Genomic DNA, 20,612 nt, shown 5'->3' with positions numbered 1-20,612 from the left:
TCTAGCATGAATAATCTTACAGTCTTATACAATGATTGCATTTATTCCTGTTAACATCCACAGCCAGCTTTGTATATCTCCAGTCCTGCTTACCGACAATCTGCAGTGTGATGCTCGCATTGTCTTCCACGTTCTCAATCTCCAACTTGAGGTCGTACTTCCCAGAGTGTTTTCTGTCTGCTTTGCGAATGAAGAGGATTGAATCTACATCGCTGTTCCTCACACTGACACGTGTGGGGTCAAGAAGCTCCCCATCTTTACTCCATGTAACCTTAGGCCGGGGTTTACCCTGCATCACAAGAATAGAAAAAGGAAATGATTTGAATTTTTAGATTTGGATTAAGTAGTAGTAGTAATACTTATTTCACACTTTCATTTCATTGGAGGATCAGTTTAGTCCAAATATGTTGATAATTTGGATACTTGCAATATGGCTATTCCACTGGTCCACCATTGATTCTATACTTTACATTTTTAACCCAACTAGTGGTGAAATCTAAGAAGTGCAAGCCCGCCTCCCGGTTTTGCCACTGTTGCCAAGTGCTTGCTCGTGTGGGAATGTTGGGTCTGTTTAAATTGAATTAAAGTATACGGCCTAGACCTAAAGTAAAGTAAAGTGCCTTGAGGTGACTTTTGTTGTGATTTTGTGATTTCTATATAAATAAAGATTTATTGTTTTACAACCAAATAACAGAATTATACATACATTCACAGTGTAGACATAAGAAAGACATTTGTGATGATTTGTGGATTCCTGGTTGATACTGCACCTGGAAAGGAATCGTAAGATTGATGGTGTCTCCAACTTTCTTGATCAAAGTCTGGCGAAGATTTCTGGGAAGCCAAATTTTAGGGCGTTCTGTGCAAAAGAACACATAAAGAAAGAAATATGAAGAGTACTAAAACATGAAAGACGGATTACTTTAAGGGAGGAGAACTATGAGAAAACATTGTTATGTATCACTACTTATGTTTATATCACTCCACTACAGATGAATCAATTGATGATTTCAGTCATGATCTTGATAAAAGGTTTAGGGTTACTGAAGGGTAAGGGTTAGTGAACAAAAGAAGAAAAAATTCCATAACTACTCACGCATTATCTCTCTGATGGTGACGGGCTGAGCCAGAGTGGCAGGAGCACTTGGCCCCGCCATGTTGTAGGCCCGCACACGAAACTGCAGCTTGTCTCCGGTGGTGAGGTCTCTGATGAGCAATGATGTCCTGTCTGTCAGACCCTCAATGGCTGGAATCCACTCATCCGCTGTGGCCAGAAAACACACAACAAAACTGAAATAACATGATCCTCTTGATTGCATATGTTTCAACTGAATTAAAAACAAAAGTTCATCTTTATCAGTTTGTATATAGTGGATGGTAAAAAACTGGAGAGCAGTTCAAAACAGCAAGCATAATCAGATTTAACAATTAGGACATTTGAAGTAGATCATTACAGACATTAAAAAGGTTAATGTGATAATATACAATCACCACATTTGTTTGGATGAAGACTCAGGCATTCATCTTAACTAATTTTTGTGACTTTTTGCTCATATCTGATCATCTTTAAGTTTAAAATTACATTATAAAATGTGTTATTTACTTTCAAAAATCAGCTTTTATGACTGTGCCCATTTTTCTTCTTGTAAATGGTAAATCAAAGAAAAAATAACTTTGTAAATTGAATTCAAGCATGTTTGGGCTTGTGGTTTACATACTTGTGGTTCATTAATTAAGTGATTGCTATATATAAATGTCCATATTATATGCTATTAAAAGACTTCCTTATCAAAAGCATGCAGGGGTTGGCTCCAGCACTTACTGCCCTCCTTGCAGTACTCGACCCCATAGCCCTCGAGTTCAGATGAGCCGATCCTCTCAGGTGAACGCCACTTCAGCGAGATGGTAGTGTCACTGATGTCGTCCACGCAGAGTCCGATGGGCTCACTTGTAGGAGCTGAGAGAGTGGCAAAGGGCAGATTAATGGACTCTGATAGTCAGTTATAGCATTACAGCAGTGAATTTAGAATGAGAGAGTTAGAAAGTCATCAGGAGTTTACGAATGATCAGAAAGCAATCGACTCAACATGCAATACAAAAACTGTTTGTATTTATTTAGGACTTGTGTTGTGTGGTTGTGTGAGACTATGTTTTGTTATGTTTAAACGCACCAACCAAGAGTGGCTCTCCTAATTTCGTTGTATCTACAATTCAATGACAATAAAGGCTTTTTATATGCTTTTCCATTCTATGTGACTAACTCTGTAAGAAACAACAGATGCAGCAGCAGCAGCATCTGTTCATAAACCACCATCAACTGAGGAAGGAGACTTCATTTTATGAAGATCAATCTATCAATTGACAGTTGGCTTGATGGTATTTATACACAGAAGTTTCTTGCAGATTTACTTCTATGTCATTTGATTTTAGTGATGACATCATCTCTATGTAAAGAATGGCTGATATGTTTCACAGAACACATATATTACTGGACATAGTGATGACCTAAGTATTGTAGTCACTTTATATAAAAGCATGGGAATGAAATCCTGAGAATGACCGATCAATGACAAATTGCAGGTCAAGGTGTATTCCAGCATTTCTCTGCCATAAATGTCCACTGATATTTTTAATTTCAGAGGCATGGCCACATGTAGTCTGAGGTATGCTTCAGACCACATGTGGTTTCATTCAAAACATGTTTAGCAGCATGTGAGCAAGCTCCAAAAGTAGCAGGTGTCACGATCATAAAACTCTTTAATAAAATGATTACTCAATGCAGACACATGATTAGCCTCAGCTATTAACATCCTGGGGTCATTACAGTGTCTCTTTGCTCCAGTGACAATATTACTGTTGTGTTGCTTGTTGTTTATTTAACTTTTTGGAGACTCCTTAGTTATATTTGAATGTTGGCTTTCTTACAGACAAACTGACACAATGAGTCTATTTATAAATTAGTCAATTAACAGGAAATTAATCAGCAACTGAAATGACAAATTTGTAACTTTTAAGTGAAAATGCCAAATATTTGCTGTCTTCAGCTTTTTTCAAGTTCGAGGATTTGAAGCTTGATCATGCGCTGAATATCTTTGGATTATTATCTATTGATCAGTCATGATAACAGGCATTTCTCACTATTGTCTGACATGTTATAGACAATACCATTAATCCAGAAAATAATATGTAGATTAATGGATAATAAAAATCATTAGTTACAACCCTGAGAGATTCTACCGATGCTGCCATGGGAGTCGCAGGTTAATTCATTTGTCTGATCTTTGAGTCAATTAAAGGAGAATAAGGGGTACACGACTATATGGGCCTGATTTTTCGCAATCTTTTTTGTGTAGAAATTGCAAGTCCAGTTGTAAAGTAGAGACGATCTTTATCTAATGATTGATATATAATGTATTAAATTATGTAATCTTAGTTGGATGTTGCATTAGCTGCAGTAGGGTAGCTACACATTTATCATCAAGAGATGTTCACCATCCAGGGCCTGTTCTGCCTGCTTGTGTTGGAAACCACATTTCATTTACTTAAAGTGATGGAAAACGGTTATATATGTAGGTGATGAACAATCTGCTCCTGGTGATATTCCCAGTCCAATTAACAACAAAAAGAATATTCAGTTCAGTGTTGGAAATTTTGTGATTACTATGTAATCACTAATCAAAACAGTCCACTAGCCTGTAAGCCTTAGTGTACTACTGAAAGATGAGCTGTCTGGCTGACCTGAAGGGCCTGTTGTAATTTCTGTCTCGAAGGGATGAAATTACACGATATGAGAGCACATAAAAGACTTTTGTTCATCAGCTACTTCCCACGCATTGCTTTCACCACAGAAGTGTGCCAAAGGCAAATAACTAATGTCACAACAAATTTCGCTGCAGAGACTAAAAAGCCCTGATCTCAGGAAAAAAACAAAAAAAACAAAACAAGTGACAAAGCAGTACTATTATCACAGTAATTAGCACTGGGATTTGGGACCTGTACTCTAATTTGCATCATTTATGTCTGTTGTAAAACTGTAGGGGTCATGGAGACTACATACTACTACTACTAGTTGTGCATGTAAACAATCCTGCAAGAATATATCACCATCATACTGCAGTAATATTCAACCATGTATCACAAAACAGCACAACTTGTTGACAACAGGCTGAAAGGTGTTGAACTTTAGCTCTGGCCTTGTCACCTGTAAGACTAGGATTTGATGTCACAGGATGCAGGTTAAGGATACTGTGCAAGCAAATGATGGGAACGCCTGTCAAAAGTCAATGGTTTCCATGTGTTTAGAAAGTTACAGAAGCAGGGAATGTTTAAGGAACATATCTGGATAAAAAGGTACAAGAATCTCATTCAAATTTGCCTTAAAAGCAACATAGAATTGTTTCATGATGGACCACTTGCAATATCAACCCTATGAATACCAAATACTTCAAAACATATATCCCTTTGAAAATAAATGACTGTCTGAAGGGCTGAAGGGCTGAAGGGCTGAAATGCAGCCAATTTAACCCTCCAATAAATGTTATGCATGAATAAACTAAATGAAGTCTAAATTTCTATTTTAAAACCTACATTTTAATCCAACATCTCAAAATTAATAATGCCTACTGTGAACAATTTGTGGCTCTGGCTCTGGCTCTGGCTCTGGTTCAGGAGCAGGAGCAGGCTCCACTGGGGACTCCTCTGCCGGGGGAGCAGCTGCCTCCTCTCCGGGGGGAACACTTTCTCCTGCTGGTGTCTCATTCTCAGCTGGAGCTCCATCTTCCCCACTGTGGGCTGCTTGTTCTGAACTGGCCTCTGGTTCCAGTTGTACCTCAGGCGGTGGGGAGGATACTTCCTCAGGCTTGTTGGCTTCCACCTCTGCCGGTGCCTCCACTGGAGCATCAGCTGGTGTCTCCTCTGCCCCTGGCTTCTTCTCAGCCGTTTTGGGGAGCTTAGGCTTTGTCATTCTGTTTCAGTGTGTAGCAGTCTTGTTGGTGGTACTTGTCCACCTCTTCTGCCAAATGCTGCGCTCTAACCTATCCTCTCATTCCCTTTCAGAGGCCCACTCCCCCATTCTCTTCCCTATTGTCTTTGCTGCAGTGACAAAGGTTCTTCTGCAGCAGCCTCCACTGCAGCAAAGAACCCCTTTCTGTTAAGCAGCTGATCCCAGCAGAGCCAAGTGCTTCCAGGACATTATTTATAGAGAGAAATGCCATGGATAGTTTCCCAATCAGCTGCCTTACTAGCGACTGGCCATCTGGAGACAATGATGTTCAACCTGAGCATGTGTCTTATAGGAAACTGTCACAGATAATACATCTTACTACCTTGCGGATCTCTGTACACATCAGTGGCATCATTAGGCCTATTTTAAATTTTAATTAAAAAATAATTTTATGTTCATTTATTAATATATATATATATATAGCCTATATATTTTTTTAATTATTTATTTTTTTTTTTTTTTACAAAAAAGTGTCCAAAAATTCAATATAATGTGGCCAGAATATGACTTTAAATAAAAAATCATATAACCAGTCATTATTAACTTAAATATGATCATAAATCTTAGTTTCCCTTCACTTCATAGTGGAAGGTAGAGAGTCAGAGTTAGTGCGTTGTTATCCAATCCATTCCACTTGTTCATATAGCTCCCGCCCACATCACTGAAATCCAGTCCACTTTCTTTCCTGCAACTTAGGTTGCACTCGGTACCTGGTTACCGGCAGCACGTGTGTACCGGGAGCGGAGCACACAGCACACCGAACCGACTAGAGCAGCATTAGGAGAAGAACGTGAACAAGAATGGATATGCGATTTTTTTTTCAAGACCGTACGTAGTATTCATCACTGCTGATGGTAACAATAAGTTAGCTCCAGCCCCCCAGCTAACAGCATAAAGTCCCACGTAATTACCAAATGCCCCCTGTTTGACAAATAAAAACCTGCCTTGCACACTCTGTAGCCCCCCCCCTCCCGTACAGGAGATGCGTGCTGTATAGACGATCTCTGTGCACGTCTTACCTTTGTTGTTTTGCGGTCAAAAGTTACATTTCAGCTCTAAAAGAATGCTGCTACTTAGCTAGCTAGTTAGTCTGAAATGCACTGTGAAGGTCCTGGTTGTTCATAGAGTTAGGTGTGCACTCTTTTTTACCATGTTATCTTTGGGATCATCATCTTTGGAGCATCAGCTCCAGCATCAGATGCACACAGTGAAACAGGAGCTGAGCTCATTCACGTATGTTTACGTGGATAATGACAATAACAATGATGATTATAATCAATGATGATTATAATTATAATTATAATTATAATGAATAATACACTAATAATAATCACTCCACCACCCCTATTGACCTGTAGGAGTCAGGGCAGAGGAGCAGAGAGAGTGAGAGGGGAGAAACCTCTACTACTGGAAAGGTGAGTCTAAAGGATTTCACAGGATAGAGTCATTTGTGATGCAGACAGTCTTGTAATTTTATGGATCTCGATATGAATATGAAATATGAAACATTTCAGTCCAAGTGCTCCATATAAGACTTATTTAACTTGAGCTTTTATTTAGGAGAGTAATGATTGGAAAGTGAAGATAGCCAAGAGAGAGATATATAAGTCAAATTAGAGTGACACTGTAACTATGTGGATTTTTTCTTTTTTGTTGTTGTTAATGCCATAAACATACAGTACTTCCTGTGTTTGTTGTTGTACTGTGTTAAAAATGTAATGGTGGCCTAAAATATTTACACAGTAAAGTATCTGTCCAAAAAGTGGAAAAGCAATTTCTCAGTTTTTGTTAGCTGTTTGTGAAATTGAACATTCGCTCACAACCTGTGCATCTCCTGGGGGCTAAGCCCCCCTGTCCTTAAAACCTAGTGATGCCCCTGATACACATCTATGATTTGTTGAGCGATTCATATTACTGAAGTGAAGCTTCTACTTTATGGACAGTTTTAACATGGCAATAAAAAGTCATAATATCAAGGTGTTGTTGGCATACGTGAAAATATTGCTCCTCTCTCTTTTCACTAGGCTGCATTGTACATTGTTAGTATTTTTTGTGATAAATCTCTTCAAGTTTCTGTTAATTTTTCAGTAAATATTTTGACAATAAAACATGGAGTGAGCAGCTTGAGTCGACAGACTTTATTTATTTGTTTATCTTTGTGTGTTTTGCTTCAGCTTGAGATATTCGTGTTGAATTTCCAGCAGTTTAATTTTTCCCTTCATGAGTATTTGGTTAATAAAATCACCACATACACATGCACATACTCCTGACCTGCTTCCTTAACATCCCTTTTAAAGTTTTCCAGTGCCAAACAACATCATATGCCTTTTATATAGATCAAGGGAATAACAGTATACATTAGTTGACACACAAAAAACTAGAACCAGATTTAGATTCAATACATCAAGGTAGAATTTCTACAGTGTTAGATTTAATTCAATATTCAATTACCAGCCAATATGGTTTTCCTGTGATATGGGTAATATCAGAACTACAGAATTCCCACGGATGCAATGTTAACTCTAGAGACAAAAGGTTCACCAGTGTGTTATTTCCCCTTCTGATTATAATCACAGTAACATTTGTAACTGTACTATGTGATGATCTAACAGACAAACACACACCACTGATGTCACTCAGGAATGACGTGGATGATGTATGTTCAACATATATTTCTGTTACTCCTTGGGTTACAACAAACATAACCCTGTCCTGTCATGACTACCAAGTCAGCCGGGCCCCTTTGACCCAAGTGAAACCTTAGATGGCCCAAAGCAGGAACAAGACAACCTCAGAGTCATAGAAAGTCAAACACATCACACTATACCATCACTCATGAAAAAGAAACATTAATCAACATTGTTGTGACACTTATGTGTCCTAAAATAGATAATTTTATGTTAGTTTACATCAGTTATATCTGTGGGACTTTTGGGGAAAGAAAGACTCACCGACTGGCACAAACGGTTGTGAGGCAGCACTGTGGCGCGACATGCCGATGCCATTAACAGCATAGACTCGCATCTCATACTCCACTCCTTCAATCATCCGCTTGGCGTTATAGGTTGTGCCAGGGAAAGGGTCAAAGTTCAGTCTCATCCACCTGAAGCTCCTCTTTTTCTTTCTCTCCAACACATAGCCTGATAATCAAAAAAGGAAGCATTAAACAAGTCTAATGTTTTTTGTATCCTTTTCTAGGCTTTGAGGGAAATTAAAAATAACTGAATAAATTCAACAAATTAAGCACTTTAATGTGTTTTTACCAATGATTGGCTGTCCACCATCGAACCGAGGGGGGTCCCATTGGACAACACAAGAGTCCTCTCCCACGCTGAGGATTTTGGGAGTCTGGGGAGGATCAGGAACATCTGGGGAAAATAATGTTCATGTGATCAGGAAAAAAACAACATATATTTACACCTATAAATAACTGAACTAGTTGGCCAGAGAGATTTACAGCATGTAAGTATAATCCATTTCACATCAAATATGCATTGCTTTATGCATATCTAATAATAATAATAATAATAATAATACATTTTATTTGTAATGCACTTATCATAAAAGCAATCTCAAAGTGCTACAGAGTAAAAACGACACATAAAATCAGCAATCATATGCTTTTTTAAAAAGGTGGGTATCTCAAGTGAAAATGCTCCTAGTAATTGGCAGCATTAAAAGCTAATGTTTATACACGCTCTGTCTTACCAACAACTTTCACATTAATGTCCGCAGTGTCTTCACCGGCAGGGTTGCGAACCACAACAGAGTAGATTCCCTCATCCTGCCTCTCGGTCCCCTCGATGGTGAAGACACAGTGGCCTTTGCTTGTTTCCACATGGACCCTCTCGTCTCCCTCAGTGAGGATCTGCTCAATAAGAATCATACAGCATTAATGGGGTTTGCCTGAGTGGATTATGTATTGGTGAGTCTCTTCCCAGTTTAAACTGATTGATGATGCACGTGAAGGTCATGTCGCTGCATACTGTAGTAGATATGATGGCATATTAACATTATGCCATGTTGGTATTCAGAGAAAGAAAAGCATTCTTGTTTTCAATGCAAACTTTCTTAAAGTATTTGGGCAAATCATGCCTTCCAAAGCCACATGATTTGAAAACACAATTCCAGATGTCACCATGCAGATGCAGGACCAGTACTGGACAAAGTCTTAACTTACTCCAAGTTTCATGAGTTGTTATAAATACATTTGTATTCATAAGCTGATTTCTTCGAGTTTAAACATTCTTTATATTGTTTTTTATACTTATATTACTGGTGCTTGATGATCAGACAATCTGATTGCTACCCTTTAGAAGAGAACACTCCAGCATTTAAAAACAAAATGTAGGAGTACCTTTTACACAGTAGAAAAGAGGTCCTTTCAAAGCACCTTTTAGTTTTCTCTGTAAAAAGGATGCTGGGTTGTGCCACAATCTAAAAATAATTCAGTACAACCTCTGAATCTCTATGATGTTTCTTTTCTTGATTATATAATTGATTTTTGAAGATTTCAGCATGCAAATGTACTTACTGTCCAGTCTTCTTTGACATGTGCATGTCTGACTGAAGATTGAGAACATGCTCTTACCTCATAAACATGGATACTGAATAATGCCACATGCAGCTTTTAACTTGCACTTGCTTTGTGACTTTATGAAACTGCATCACGTCAAATCAAGACACATGTGTACAGTGATATCTGCTGGAGATGCTGTTTTTCATGTATCTGTCTGCATCTGTTCATCGCTGTTGCTTCTGCAGTCTGTTTCTCCAGAGGTGTAAAGACTCAAACAAACACACAACCTGTTTAATTGAGTCGTTTCAAGATCAGTTCAGTTCATGGGTGTTTGTTTCGATGACTGCATGCATAACCGTTTCAAAATTGTAAGTTTGTATGGAGTGCAATGTATGTGCACCATGAATATATCTGGGCCTATGGTGTCAAATACAAGAGTCACAATGTGTCAAAATGCACACACCAGCAAAAGTTGAAAAACAATGTACTGACAGACCATGCCTGAAGAAAAACCATTCTGCAGTTGGAGCCCGGTTGCTACAAACAGTCGCAGGAAAAAAGAAAAGAAAAAAGAAGCAATTCCTAAAGGACATGCACGCTTACTTTCCCATCCGTCACAGTCCAAGAGGATGCCGGCTCTCCTTTATCTTCTCCGTCAGGTTTTACAGAACTAGCCTACATTTGAGCAGAGCAAAGCAGTAAAAGCCATAGAGAATAGAGCGGACGTGTGTCCTCTCCTTCTCCTCTAAAGATCAAGCAAGCTACCAGGCATCATTGAATGAAGCTGTTAGTTGCGGGGCACCTGTTGAACTTAAGTATCAAAGTTTAATAGCAAGGAGGATTGCAGACTTTTGTAAAAATAACTAACCCACCTATGCCACCTAAAAGTTATTTTTATGTTCAAAAGAAACAAGGATATTATCTCGCTTTTATTGTTGTATTTTTTTTTTTTTTATTATTGTACGCCAATATTTCTGACTGGAGTATTAGTAGGACTATCAAGTATATTTTTAATTGCGAATGAAACAACACTTTCTGTGAGTCTCAGATCTCACACCTTACCTACTGTGCTCTGGACAGATGGCACGTCATGGAAAAGGTGTTTCCTGACTGATAACATTACAGTCTATTTGTCTTGTTTTACCTTCTGTCCTTTGGTCCAGACCACTGTGGGAGCAGGGTCTCCAGTGATAGGGACATCTAGACGCAACTTGTTGCCAGCCACCACCATGATGGTTGAGTCGGCAGTGCGCCCCATACAGTCCAGGTGGATCTTAGGAGGATCTTAGGAAATTAGACAAATGGTTATAATGAATAGACCCCTGAATTTCAACTGGTATTGTTCATGTAGTACAAGAGATCAAGTTTGTAGCACCTTGACGTGGCACAAAATCAATCTTCACCTCTGGGAAAACAAGAAGAAAAAAGGGCAGTGAGGAATTCATTTATGAAAAATGTGACTTTTATAGCCTTGAAATTTAATTGTGAAGCATAAAAGTATCAATATTACCCAAGAAATTGAGTTTGGCAGAAAGATTGTAAGCGAAACCATCAGGCACAAAAGTGTAGTCTCCCTCATCCTCAGGTTTCACCTCATCAATGGTCAGTTTGTGGATCCTAAACAGGTCCAGAATTTTAGAAGACTTTTCATGGTGCTATGTGCAACACATTTGATGAAACGGAAGATGCATGCATATAGGTATCCTCACCTGCCAATATGTGTGATATTTACTCTTGCATCAGCCTTGACCTCTACTCCGTTCTTGAACCAGGTACCCTTCACGGTCTCATCCGAGACCTCACACTTGAAAACCGCCTGATCTTTTGCCTTCACTGTGAGATCAGCAATGCTCTGGTAGATCTCCAGGTCTTTCTCTACACAGTCAGAGAAACAACAGCTTAGAGAGCAGGTAATGTAAACTTCTAGGCCTTCACACGTTAAGGGATATGGTGCTGTGTGAGATGACGGAGTAAGATGCAATAAGATGATCATGTGTGAGGATGATATGATAAAAATTTAGATGCAACTATTGTATGTGAGGATAATATGGTAATAATATGTTTGAGCATGAGGTGTTCATTATCTTTTTGAAGCCTTTGTGCATTGTATCTTAGCAACAAGGGGAGTAGTTAATTGGATTTATGATAGAAAATAAAGTGGGAGGATATGAGGACCAGATGCGGGAGCCACAAGCGCTTACCGTATGTCACAAGAAATAATGTACACGGGAGTTATTAAAGTTATCCCAAAGAAATTGTTATCTGTGTGAGATAACTCACACCATGCTCCTCGTAAAGGTTACAGAAGTTTCACATCAGCTTGCTGCCAGGGAGGGCAAATAAGGCAGAATGGCATTATAATAGAAGTTGTGCTGTGTACTGAGGTGTTGATCACTGCTGGTATTTGTTGGCACTGTGTTTGATTAATGGGACAGATAAACTTAACTGGACCCAGACTAGGAACAAAGATCAGGTTTAAATCTACACACAACAACCCCTGGGACACACAAGCACACACACACACACACATATCCAATCACACACATGAATATATATGCAAATATGAAAGGAAGTATATATATTCAAATGTAGCCAGGATTAAATGATAACCTCTACATGAAAATGCTCAAATTATAATTAAAAAATGAATGGTTGTTGAATGATGACTGAAGTTTTTTCATTCATAATGAGTTTTTGTGCTATGTAAGCTAATGATACTCAGATGAAATTGTTATATGGTGGTCACAAAGAGGGTGAAACTAGCTCATGATTTCTTTGTGGTTTATATATTGCCTACGTCCATGTAGAGAGGAATTTGAACTGCCCCCATCCACCGTTTTTTGATTACCTGTGGATTGAAATTAAGACTTCTAAGCATTTTAATTCACCTTAAACCTTCACCCACAGCATGTCATTTAACATACTGAAAACATCATATTAATTAAAAATATATTTTAAAAATACTAATATCTACTCATTAAACTTACAAGAGGGGCCCAGTGCAGATCTTTCATCGGCATCACCAGGCTGTCGTGACATACTAGAGGAAAATCTATCATCTAGTAATAAAACATACTTTTAGACCACAACATACTTTTTTTTTTTTTTACTGTCATGGTACATTTTCCTCCTAAAATGTGTCTTTTCAGAAACACTACTGAGTCCTGTGACAACATACTGCATGGTTATTTTTTTAAAGGGGACATATTATGCTCTTTTAGATTTTCTGTTATTTACAGTTGCAATCAAAATTAAAGCTGCAAGCAGCGGTGAACGGGTCCTCGCCCCCCCATGCATGTCGGGCTGTGGCGCAGTTGGAGGGCATGCACGTAGACGTCTTCAAAGCAGGCTTTTATTTGACGTCACATGAAGTAGCGAAATATCACTTCCTGTGTTCACTATGTGGAGCTAGACAACAGCCACAAAGTAACACACACAGCCACTAATCATCACTAATCACACAAGTCATGTTGTAGTGTATGATGTGGAGAACACATCCTGTAAATTTCATATAAATCGGATAATGTTTGTCATATGAGGCTGACTTCTTGTGTCCAGTAGGTGGCACTGTGTATATGACACAGTATTGATGCATAGACGTGTTCAGGGTGGGACCCTCTACATACGTGATCAATTTGGTGTAGATGGGACAATGTCTGTAGGAGTTATAAGGACTTTCTTTCTTTGTGGCGAAGCATCAAAATTGTCCGCACAGCCACGCCCAACAGATAAACCTATCGAATTTCATTCTTCTCTGTCAATCGGGAAGGCTGAGCTTCAATTTTGAAATATAGGCCTTCAGTTCACTAATATTCTTGGGTTTGCGTGCTGCAACTGCCTTTTTCAAATCCCATTTTCAATGGGGTTCAAGTCAGACGACTGTGATGACCACTCTAGTATCTTACAGGACTTCTTCTGAAACCAAGCCTGGGTGGACTTTGAGGTATGCTTGGGATCATTGTCCTGTTGGAAGGTCCAATGACACCCAAGCTTCAGCTTCCTCACAGACGGCATGACATTTTCTCCCAGGATTACCTGAATCCATCTTGCCCTCCACACGCTGCAGGTTCCCAGTGCCAGAGGAAGCAAAGCAGCCCCAGAGCATCATTGAGCCACTGCCATGCTTCAGTGTAGGCAGGGTGTTCTTTTCAGCGTATGCTTCATTCTTCCTCCTCCAGACATGCCGCTGATCCATAGGCCCGAAAAGTTCCAGTTTTGTTTCATCGCTCCACAGAACAGAATCTCAAAACATTTAGTTTTGAGCAAATTGGAGCCTACTTTTCTTGTGCTTTTGGGTCAGTAGTGGTGTACGTCTTGGAGTACAGGCATGGAGCCCTTCAGCGTTTAGTATGCGCCTTACTGTTTAAACTGAAACCTCAGTGCCTGCCGCCACCAAGTCTTGCTGCAGGTTTTTTGCAGTCAGTCGAGGGTTTTTGACCTCCTGCCTCCTCAGGAATCTTGATAGCTTCCTTTTTCTGCCACGTCCTGGTAGTGTAGCCACTGTTCCTTTAACTTTAAATTTGCGAACTATGCTTCCAACTGTATCTCTAGGAACATTCAGTGCCTTTCCTATCTCTTTGTATCCTTTTCCTTGTTTGTGCAAAGCAATGACCTTTTCTCTGAATGTTTTGGACAATTCTCTTGACTCAGCTATATTTCTAACATGCAATGAAACGTCACCGTCAACAGTCCAGGTATTTGAGGGGTTCTATCTCAAGCACACCTGATGCAACTAATGAAGCCTTTGATATGTTGCATCAGGTGTGCTTTAGACCACACCTGATTTGCAAATGTGTGCTCTTATGAGGAATTCTATTCAGGGGGTTGAATATTTTTGAGACTGCAGTAGTCATTGAAAGTAGGATTTAGTGTTGAATTTGGATAAAATCCTTGTAATATTAGTTTTATTTAACTATTTAAACTATTGTTGTGTAATTTGTTAATTGCAAACTTAAAATGTTGCCAATAAACCTAAAATGCAATGGGGGTTGAATAATTTTGATTGCAACTTCTATATACTGTTATGATGTAAGTTATCTATGTTAAACATTGTCATTTTTCCCAAATGTGAGGTTAACATTTGTAGAAATGTGTCCTGCAGGCTTTTGCAGACCAGATCTGCTCTGAATACTTCATTTGTGACATTTTATTCTACGACAAGCTGATGAGCTAATATCAGCTTGTCTTAGACAGAAGCTACAATGGCCTCTTTCAGACAGAGGCTGAACTGAGCAACTGTGTAAAGGGTCAGTATACAATCAGAGCGCCACATTAAAACTATAGACCTAGAAATGCACATAATACGTCTCCTTTAATACGCTGTAAGGTGTTCAGCTTACACACAATAGCAGAACAGCTTTTAAATGGAGATAACAAAGATGAGGGAAACAGAGGAGCTGGGTCCCTTGTGCAGACTTGTGCCCTTCAGGTGAAATATGGTCAATGTCTTCTAACTTTAGCTGGAATGTGTGCTTGAGTTGGCATAGAGTGATGTGGGCAGTGGCAACAGCTACTATGTGCCGAGGATAGACAGCATGCCAACAGCGGCAAGGCCACACAGCTTCCATATTGGTGGGGTACGAGAATGTGCACTTGGAGCATTCATCACTGACAAAGTTGTTCAAATTGTACTTGCAGCAAAACGCATGACTGACACTCACCCTGCACCATTAGCTCAGCCATAGACTCGCCACCGTTTGTTTTAACCTTGTAGTGGCCGCAGTCTTCTTTTGTAGCCTCATTAATAATCAAGATGTGTTTACAGCCATCTTTCTTGAAGCGATACTTGAAAGACTCGTCTCTTGTCAGCTCCACGCCATCTTTCTCCCTGCACAGATATTAAAACAGCAACACAACAAAATGATTGTGATTAAAAGAAGCATGATAAATCAACTGGTGGTTAGTTTTTGTTTCTTCATAACTCAGAAAAGTACTTAAAGCATAATATGTTAAAGGGTATCAGGGCTCATAGCTTTTCATGAGTTATGACCTCTCCCCCATATACAACCACTCATTATTACATGATGGGTAAACCAAATTTAGAGGTGTGATGATGATGACAGCTTAGCCCTCCTTTTTTGCTGAATGAAGACTATAAGAAGCAGTTAAAAGCTAGTAAGAGGACCCCAAGCTCTATATATATATATATATATATATATATATATATATATTGTTTGCTTGGGAAGGGGGGGGGGGGTTGTTTAGTTTTTTTTGTTTTGGACTATGACAGTTATTTGGTACTTCTTACATTACCTCACTGTTACATTTCTAAGCATAACTGTCAGCATGAGTGACTGTACCTCACATATTCCTCTTTGGCGTCTGTTCCAGGAAATTTATTTTGGACTGAAATGATAGCCTGAACACATTTACAGCAACTTTCTTCTTCAGATAAAGGTCACATGGGGCATACTAAAACGCTCATGTGACCTTTTCATCCAGGTGATAATTTACAGCTCACAGCGATACTTCAGTCTGTCAGAGAGACAGTGTTCAAAGGTCTGGCATCTGTCTGTGGACATGACAAACTCAAATGCCATCTGCTGGGTGTCTGAGCAATGAGCACTGTGTGAGTCATGGATTATTTTTTTTGTACTTTAAATTGAAAGAAATGGTAAATTTCACCTGATTAGTTACAATTAACCCAACACCTGTTTATCCATTCACTCATGGCCCCTTGATTTTATTTCTCTGCACTCACTTCACATGTGAGCTATCCCACTTTGTAAACTGATTTTGCTGGAAATTTGATTTGTTTCTTAATAGAGGATGTTGATTTGTGAGTGCAAAGAATATTATCTAACCATTTAACAGTGGCTCCTTCCTCTGAGACTTCACACTCCAACTCCACCCGCTCGCCCTTCATCACCATCTGATCCTCCAGATTCTTCACAATCTGGACAGGAGGCTCTGGAGAAAACAGATAATAATGAGAGACTGAACTGCATTTAATAGCTCTCCTGCATGATAGTTGTATGTTTGATTTCCTCTGAACCTTACACACCTTTAACAAAGAGCTCAGTGGTGGATTTCTCGTCACCCACCACACAGCAATATGCTGCATCATCAGCCAATGAGCAGTGGTTGATCGTGAGGTAGCGCATGTTTCCAACACTCTCAAAGATGTATCTTGACAAAGAAAACCCACATTGTAAATACTTCATTTTTCATGGAGGAATATATATTTTTTCAATGCAGTATTTATTACAGGAAGGTACATTTACATTTTGTTTGAAAACATGATTTGTGGGAACCAACTCATAGCTGTTTTGTAAGCTTTTAAACTATATTATCCAAAAAACAAGAACAGTTGCTCTTGGACACTTACTTGCTAGTGATGTAATGACATGATAAAGTAGGGAGGTAATCCACATATTATGAGGCAATAAAGAGACAAAAATAGAAAAAGAGTTAATTAAAATCATCATCACCAAGACTTGACAGTCTTTGCTAAATGCTATACAGGTAAAATATATTTCATGGAGTGGAGGTTAATTGTTTGAAAGCATATTCTAACCTTCCGGTTGGTTGAATTTCTTGTCCGTTCTTCAGCCATTTCACATCAACATCTTCATTAGCAACCTGAACTGCTAACTTTATCTTATGTCCCTTTTCCACTTGGTAGGCAGGATCCATCTTTTTGAGGAAAGCTAGATTCAGAACAGTAAAATAATTAGTCAGTATTAGGCCTATGGTTTACATTTTTACATCAAGGTCAAGTCATTTACAAACTCTATACCAACCTACGCTTTTCTTCTCTTCTGCCTTCATCTTCTTCAGTCTCTTGAGCATGCCTCTCAGGTCGGTGATGCCATACTGAAAAGCAATCTTCTCATATTCTGAAGCAGGAGCTTTTTTGAGAATATTCCACACATCCACACCACTGTCTGTGTTGATTTGCTGCACAGCTCTGATAGACATAAACCAAACAGAGAAAGATGTCAAAGCCAGTCACTTAGCACAGAGTTTTTAATTTACATTGCAAATATAGACATTAAGAAATAACTATAATAGAAGTACAGGAAAACTAACATTTTGATAATACTTCATAGAAAATGATTAATTTTCATCATAACTTATTTTATTTACTATAAATAGTCCTCCTTATAAATAAGGAGGAATAAAGTATTTAGGTAACATCATATATTGCTAATTTCCCATTTCATATATCATGTAAATCATTTTCTCCCCATCTGTTCCCCCTAAAATGTGGACAGAAAAAGCTAGTCATGCTTTTGTCTGCACTGTCTCCATCACTGTCCTTACCGTCCTTAGTTTCTGTTATCATTTATAGGTTTTAACTGCTGTTCCACACCTGTCCACTAGGTGCCCTCAGCATCTTTTCTGCCTTTGCCAATAACCGGACTGCTGATCACCAATCTCCTGCTGTCTGTTTCAGCTCTAAGCCTGACTGAACGGACAGAGTCAAGTGCTTTTTAACAACACCTGCCTCATTTCCACTTATTTAATTTTGTGTTTTAAATGCTTTAAACAATGTGCAAATATTTGTTAACTGGTGTGCAAAATGACTATCATGTTCCACATCCACCACAACGATAAAATCACTGACTTACAGTATTTCACAAATAATTAGGATACAGTATACTGTGAAATATTATTGACTGATTTGTGAATAATTATTCAATAATTCACACTATAATTTGGCTAAAGTTTACAAACAATGTATATCTTTGTTCAATAACTTTATTGATTGATCATTGAATAACAATGACTTATCTTCAATATTTTTTGGTTCAACATTTTAGTGATATAAGAGAGTACAGTAGTGTGTTTATTGATTGCACTTGAAATAAATAAATCAATCAATCAATAACTGCACAACAAACAGTTTTCTTGCGACACTCAGGCAGCATGTCAGCAGTTTCTTACCGATTGGATTTAATGAAACTGCTGCTCATTCAGAGGTAGAACCCAAGAGGCAAATATGGCAAAACAAACCAGACAAGTTAAAACACAGCATTTCAAAAGTAATTCAATCAGCATATTAGAAATATGAATTTACAACAAATCAAATACAGTAATGGGAGTTAAACTGAGATGAAGAAAAGCTGTTTTTAGGTCAGACCCAAAAACAATGACAGTAATCACAAATCATGTGCTCACATGCTTTGTTAGGGGTGTGGTGTTCAATATTCTTGATAACAATAATGATCTGGTAACAGGATGTGATACATTTAAGTGTTGTTTGATGTGTTGGGGTGGTGACGTTTGTTTTAGAGTAAAAATTGTGAAGTGTCAGAAAAAGGGAAAGTCCAAAACATCTCTACAGACAGTCTGCTAGGGAAACGTAGTAATAACGTGAGGGGAGATAAAAAAAATAACAATAAAACTTTATGTCAGATAATTTAAATGGGGCTGTCATGTCCATACTGTTGTTTAAATGAGAAGGCCTTCAAGACAGGAAATACAAAATTTGGATCACTGACCAGATTTTTTAAGACAACCTTATATGTTCGGACCTTCAAATGGCTGGTTGAGGTCAGGGTATAAATCCCAAGACACTTGTCTCATGCGGTCATTCTCCTTGTGCAGGGAGTTAATGTTCAGGCTTAGTTGCAATCAGGTTAGTGTTTAGGTCATAAATCCAATTTTCAATTTGCAGATGCTGAAGTTGCTTACTCTCTGCAGAGGCAAGGTGGTCCAGAAAGAGAATGAGAGAGAAAGACAAAAAAATAAAATGGAAAATCTACAATTTATTGTTGAATGATTATCTCAATTCTGTAACTGCTTACCTCTTCTTTAATAACGTGCTGAAGTCCAGCTCTCCTGAGTCTTCTTTTCCGTCTACGCTACTGCAGAAATATCAGCCACCAGCAACAAAACATCAGTATCAACAGAACAGTTTCACTGCTACAGGCATGGTGTTGATCATTTACAGGCATGATTTGTTTTGAGTAAAACAAATTCATATTCCTGAGCTTTTACAAAACAGTAGTGTTAAACATGAACTTCTTATTTTCTCTAGCTACAATATGCAAGAGAAAATACTAATGGTACAAAGCAGAGCTAACCAATGCAGCTAAGGTTGGGCTAAAATAAGAAGACTGAAAGGAAATAGATTTATGGATATATGCTTAAGAAAGATTTGACAGACAGATGTCTTGTTGGAGAGAAAGGCGTTGCCATGTTTAAAGGAATTTGGTTAAAATAATTATTTCTTTCCATGAGACAGTATTGATACCACTCTCATGTTTGTGCTTTAATTGGGGAGCAAGAATCTAGTGTCACGTAGCTTAGCATAAAGAAAAATATGTCAACCAGAACATTACTTACTTATTAGGGTTTCGTTGTCTCTATGAGTTTTGCAGGAAAAAGCAACAAAGCTGCACAAATGGACTTAACTGTCATTAGAAAATAGTTGTGCTATGTAATTCCCTCTAGATCCATAATTTGTTGTCTTTACTTTTCTGTTTGTGTACAGATTAAACAAACAAGGCACACCACGTTAATCACTGAGCTTTCTGAACTTTGCTGGGCTAACTGTGTCTAGTCATGCAAAGCTAAGCTAATTACTTCCTACTTTAGCTTTAACTCCATAACTTATTTAAAGGACATGACTGGCGATTTTTCTTAATGTCAGTAAGTCTCATGTGCAGAGCCAAACCAATGATGAACTCACCCTACTTACAAGTATTGTGTGTATCCAAAGTCTAATATATGATATTCCTCTGTATCGTAGAGTCCACGTCACTGATTAATGCTGTTGTACTAAATGACATGTTCCTTCACTATAAAGAGTTTGGTTACAGTAGTTTATTTAGAAAGACTAATGTTTTCCGTCTTCAGAGAGTAGTTCTGTGTAAGACCAAAACTACAGCACAGGTGCTTGTTTTGCTACATATTACAACCTCTTGACTTTTTTTCCCTGAAGTTCCTTAAGAAATGTACACAGGTAGCACACAGTCAAGAAGTTGTGATATGTAGCAACTAAAGCTAGCAAAGCTCAGAAAACAAATCAATTTTCCCATTCATGCGCAGTGGCATCCTACACAGAACTACTCTATGAAGATTGAAAATGTGATTGCTGTTATAAGTCTTTGGAGCCCTTTCAAAAAAGCTACTGTAACATGC

General features: G+C 38.4%; 2 protein-coding genes across 2 annotated transcripts in view; both read right to left on the bottom strand.

Annotated features, from left to right (window-relative positions):
* The window catches only part of spi1b (Spi-1 proto-oncogene b), a 162,504-nt gene that overhangs the window by 119,498 nt on the left and 22,394 nt on the right, over positions 1-20,612 (bottom strand). The window lies entirely within an intron of this gene.
* Positions 1-20,612, bottom strand: part of mybpc3 (myosin binding protein C3) — a 35,116-nt gene that overhangs the window by 4,124 nt on the left and 10,380 nt on the right. The window contains exons 9-28 of the mRNA XM_053319977.1: positions 19,274-19,333; positions 18,411-18,434; positions 17,264-17,430; positions 17,038-17,170; positions 16,849-16,851; positions 16,525-16,649; positions 16,325-16,430; positions 15,182-15,348; positions 11,231-11,396; positions 11,032-11,138; positions 10,897-10,926; positions 10,666-10,805; positions 10,125-10,196; positions 8,711-8,870; positions 8,266-8,370; positions 7,954-8,142; positions 1,823-1,957; positions 1,097-1,264; positions 771-859; positions 94-289 (exon numbers count right to left, since the gene is read on the bottom strand). Coding sequence (XP_053175952.1) covers positions 94-289; positions 771-859; positions 1,097-1,264; positions 1,823-1,957; positions 7,954-8,142; positions 8,266-8,370; positions 8,711-8,870; positions 10,125-10,196; positions 10,666-10,805; positions 10,897-10,926; positions 11,032-11,138; positions 11,231-11,396; positions 15,182-15,348; positions 16,325-16,430; positions 16,525-16,649; positions 16,849-16,851; positions 17,038-17,170; positions 17,264-17,430; positions 18,411-18,434; positions 19,274-19,333 — 2,342 coding nt within the window. The remainder of the gene's footprint in view (positions 1-93; positions 290-770; positions 860-1,096; positions 1,265-1,822; positions 1,958-7,953; positions 8,143-8,265; positions 8,371-8,710; positions 8,871-10,124; positions 10,197-10,665; positions 10,806-10,896; positions 10,927-11,031; positions 11,139-11,230; positions 11,397-15,181; positions 15,349-16,324; positions 16,431-16,524; positions 16,650-16,848; positions 16,852-17,037; positions 17,171-17,263; positions 17,431-18,410; positions 18,435-19,273; positions 19,334-20,612) is intronic.

Source organism: Scomber japonicus, chromosome 1 (genome assembly GCF_027409825.1).
Source record: "Scomber japonicus isolate fScoJap1 chromosome 1, fScoJap1.pri, whole genome shotgun sequence".
NCBI classification, from domain to species: Eukaryota; Metazoa; Chordata; class Actinopteri; order Scombriformes; family Scombridae; genus Scomber; species Scomber japonicus.
Note: the sequence above shows the minus strand (reverse complement) of the source record. Positions and strands in the feature narration are given on the sequence as shown.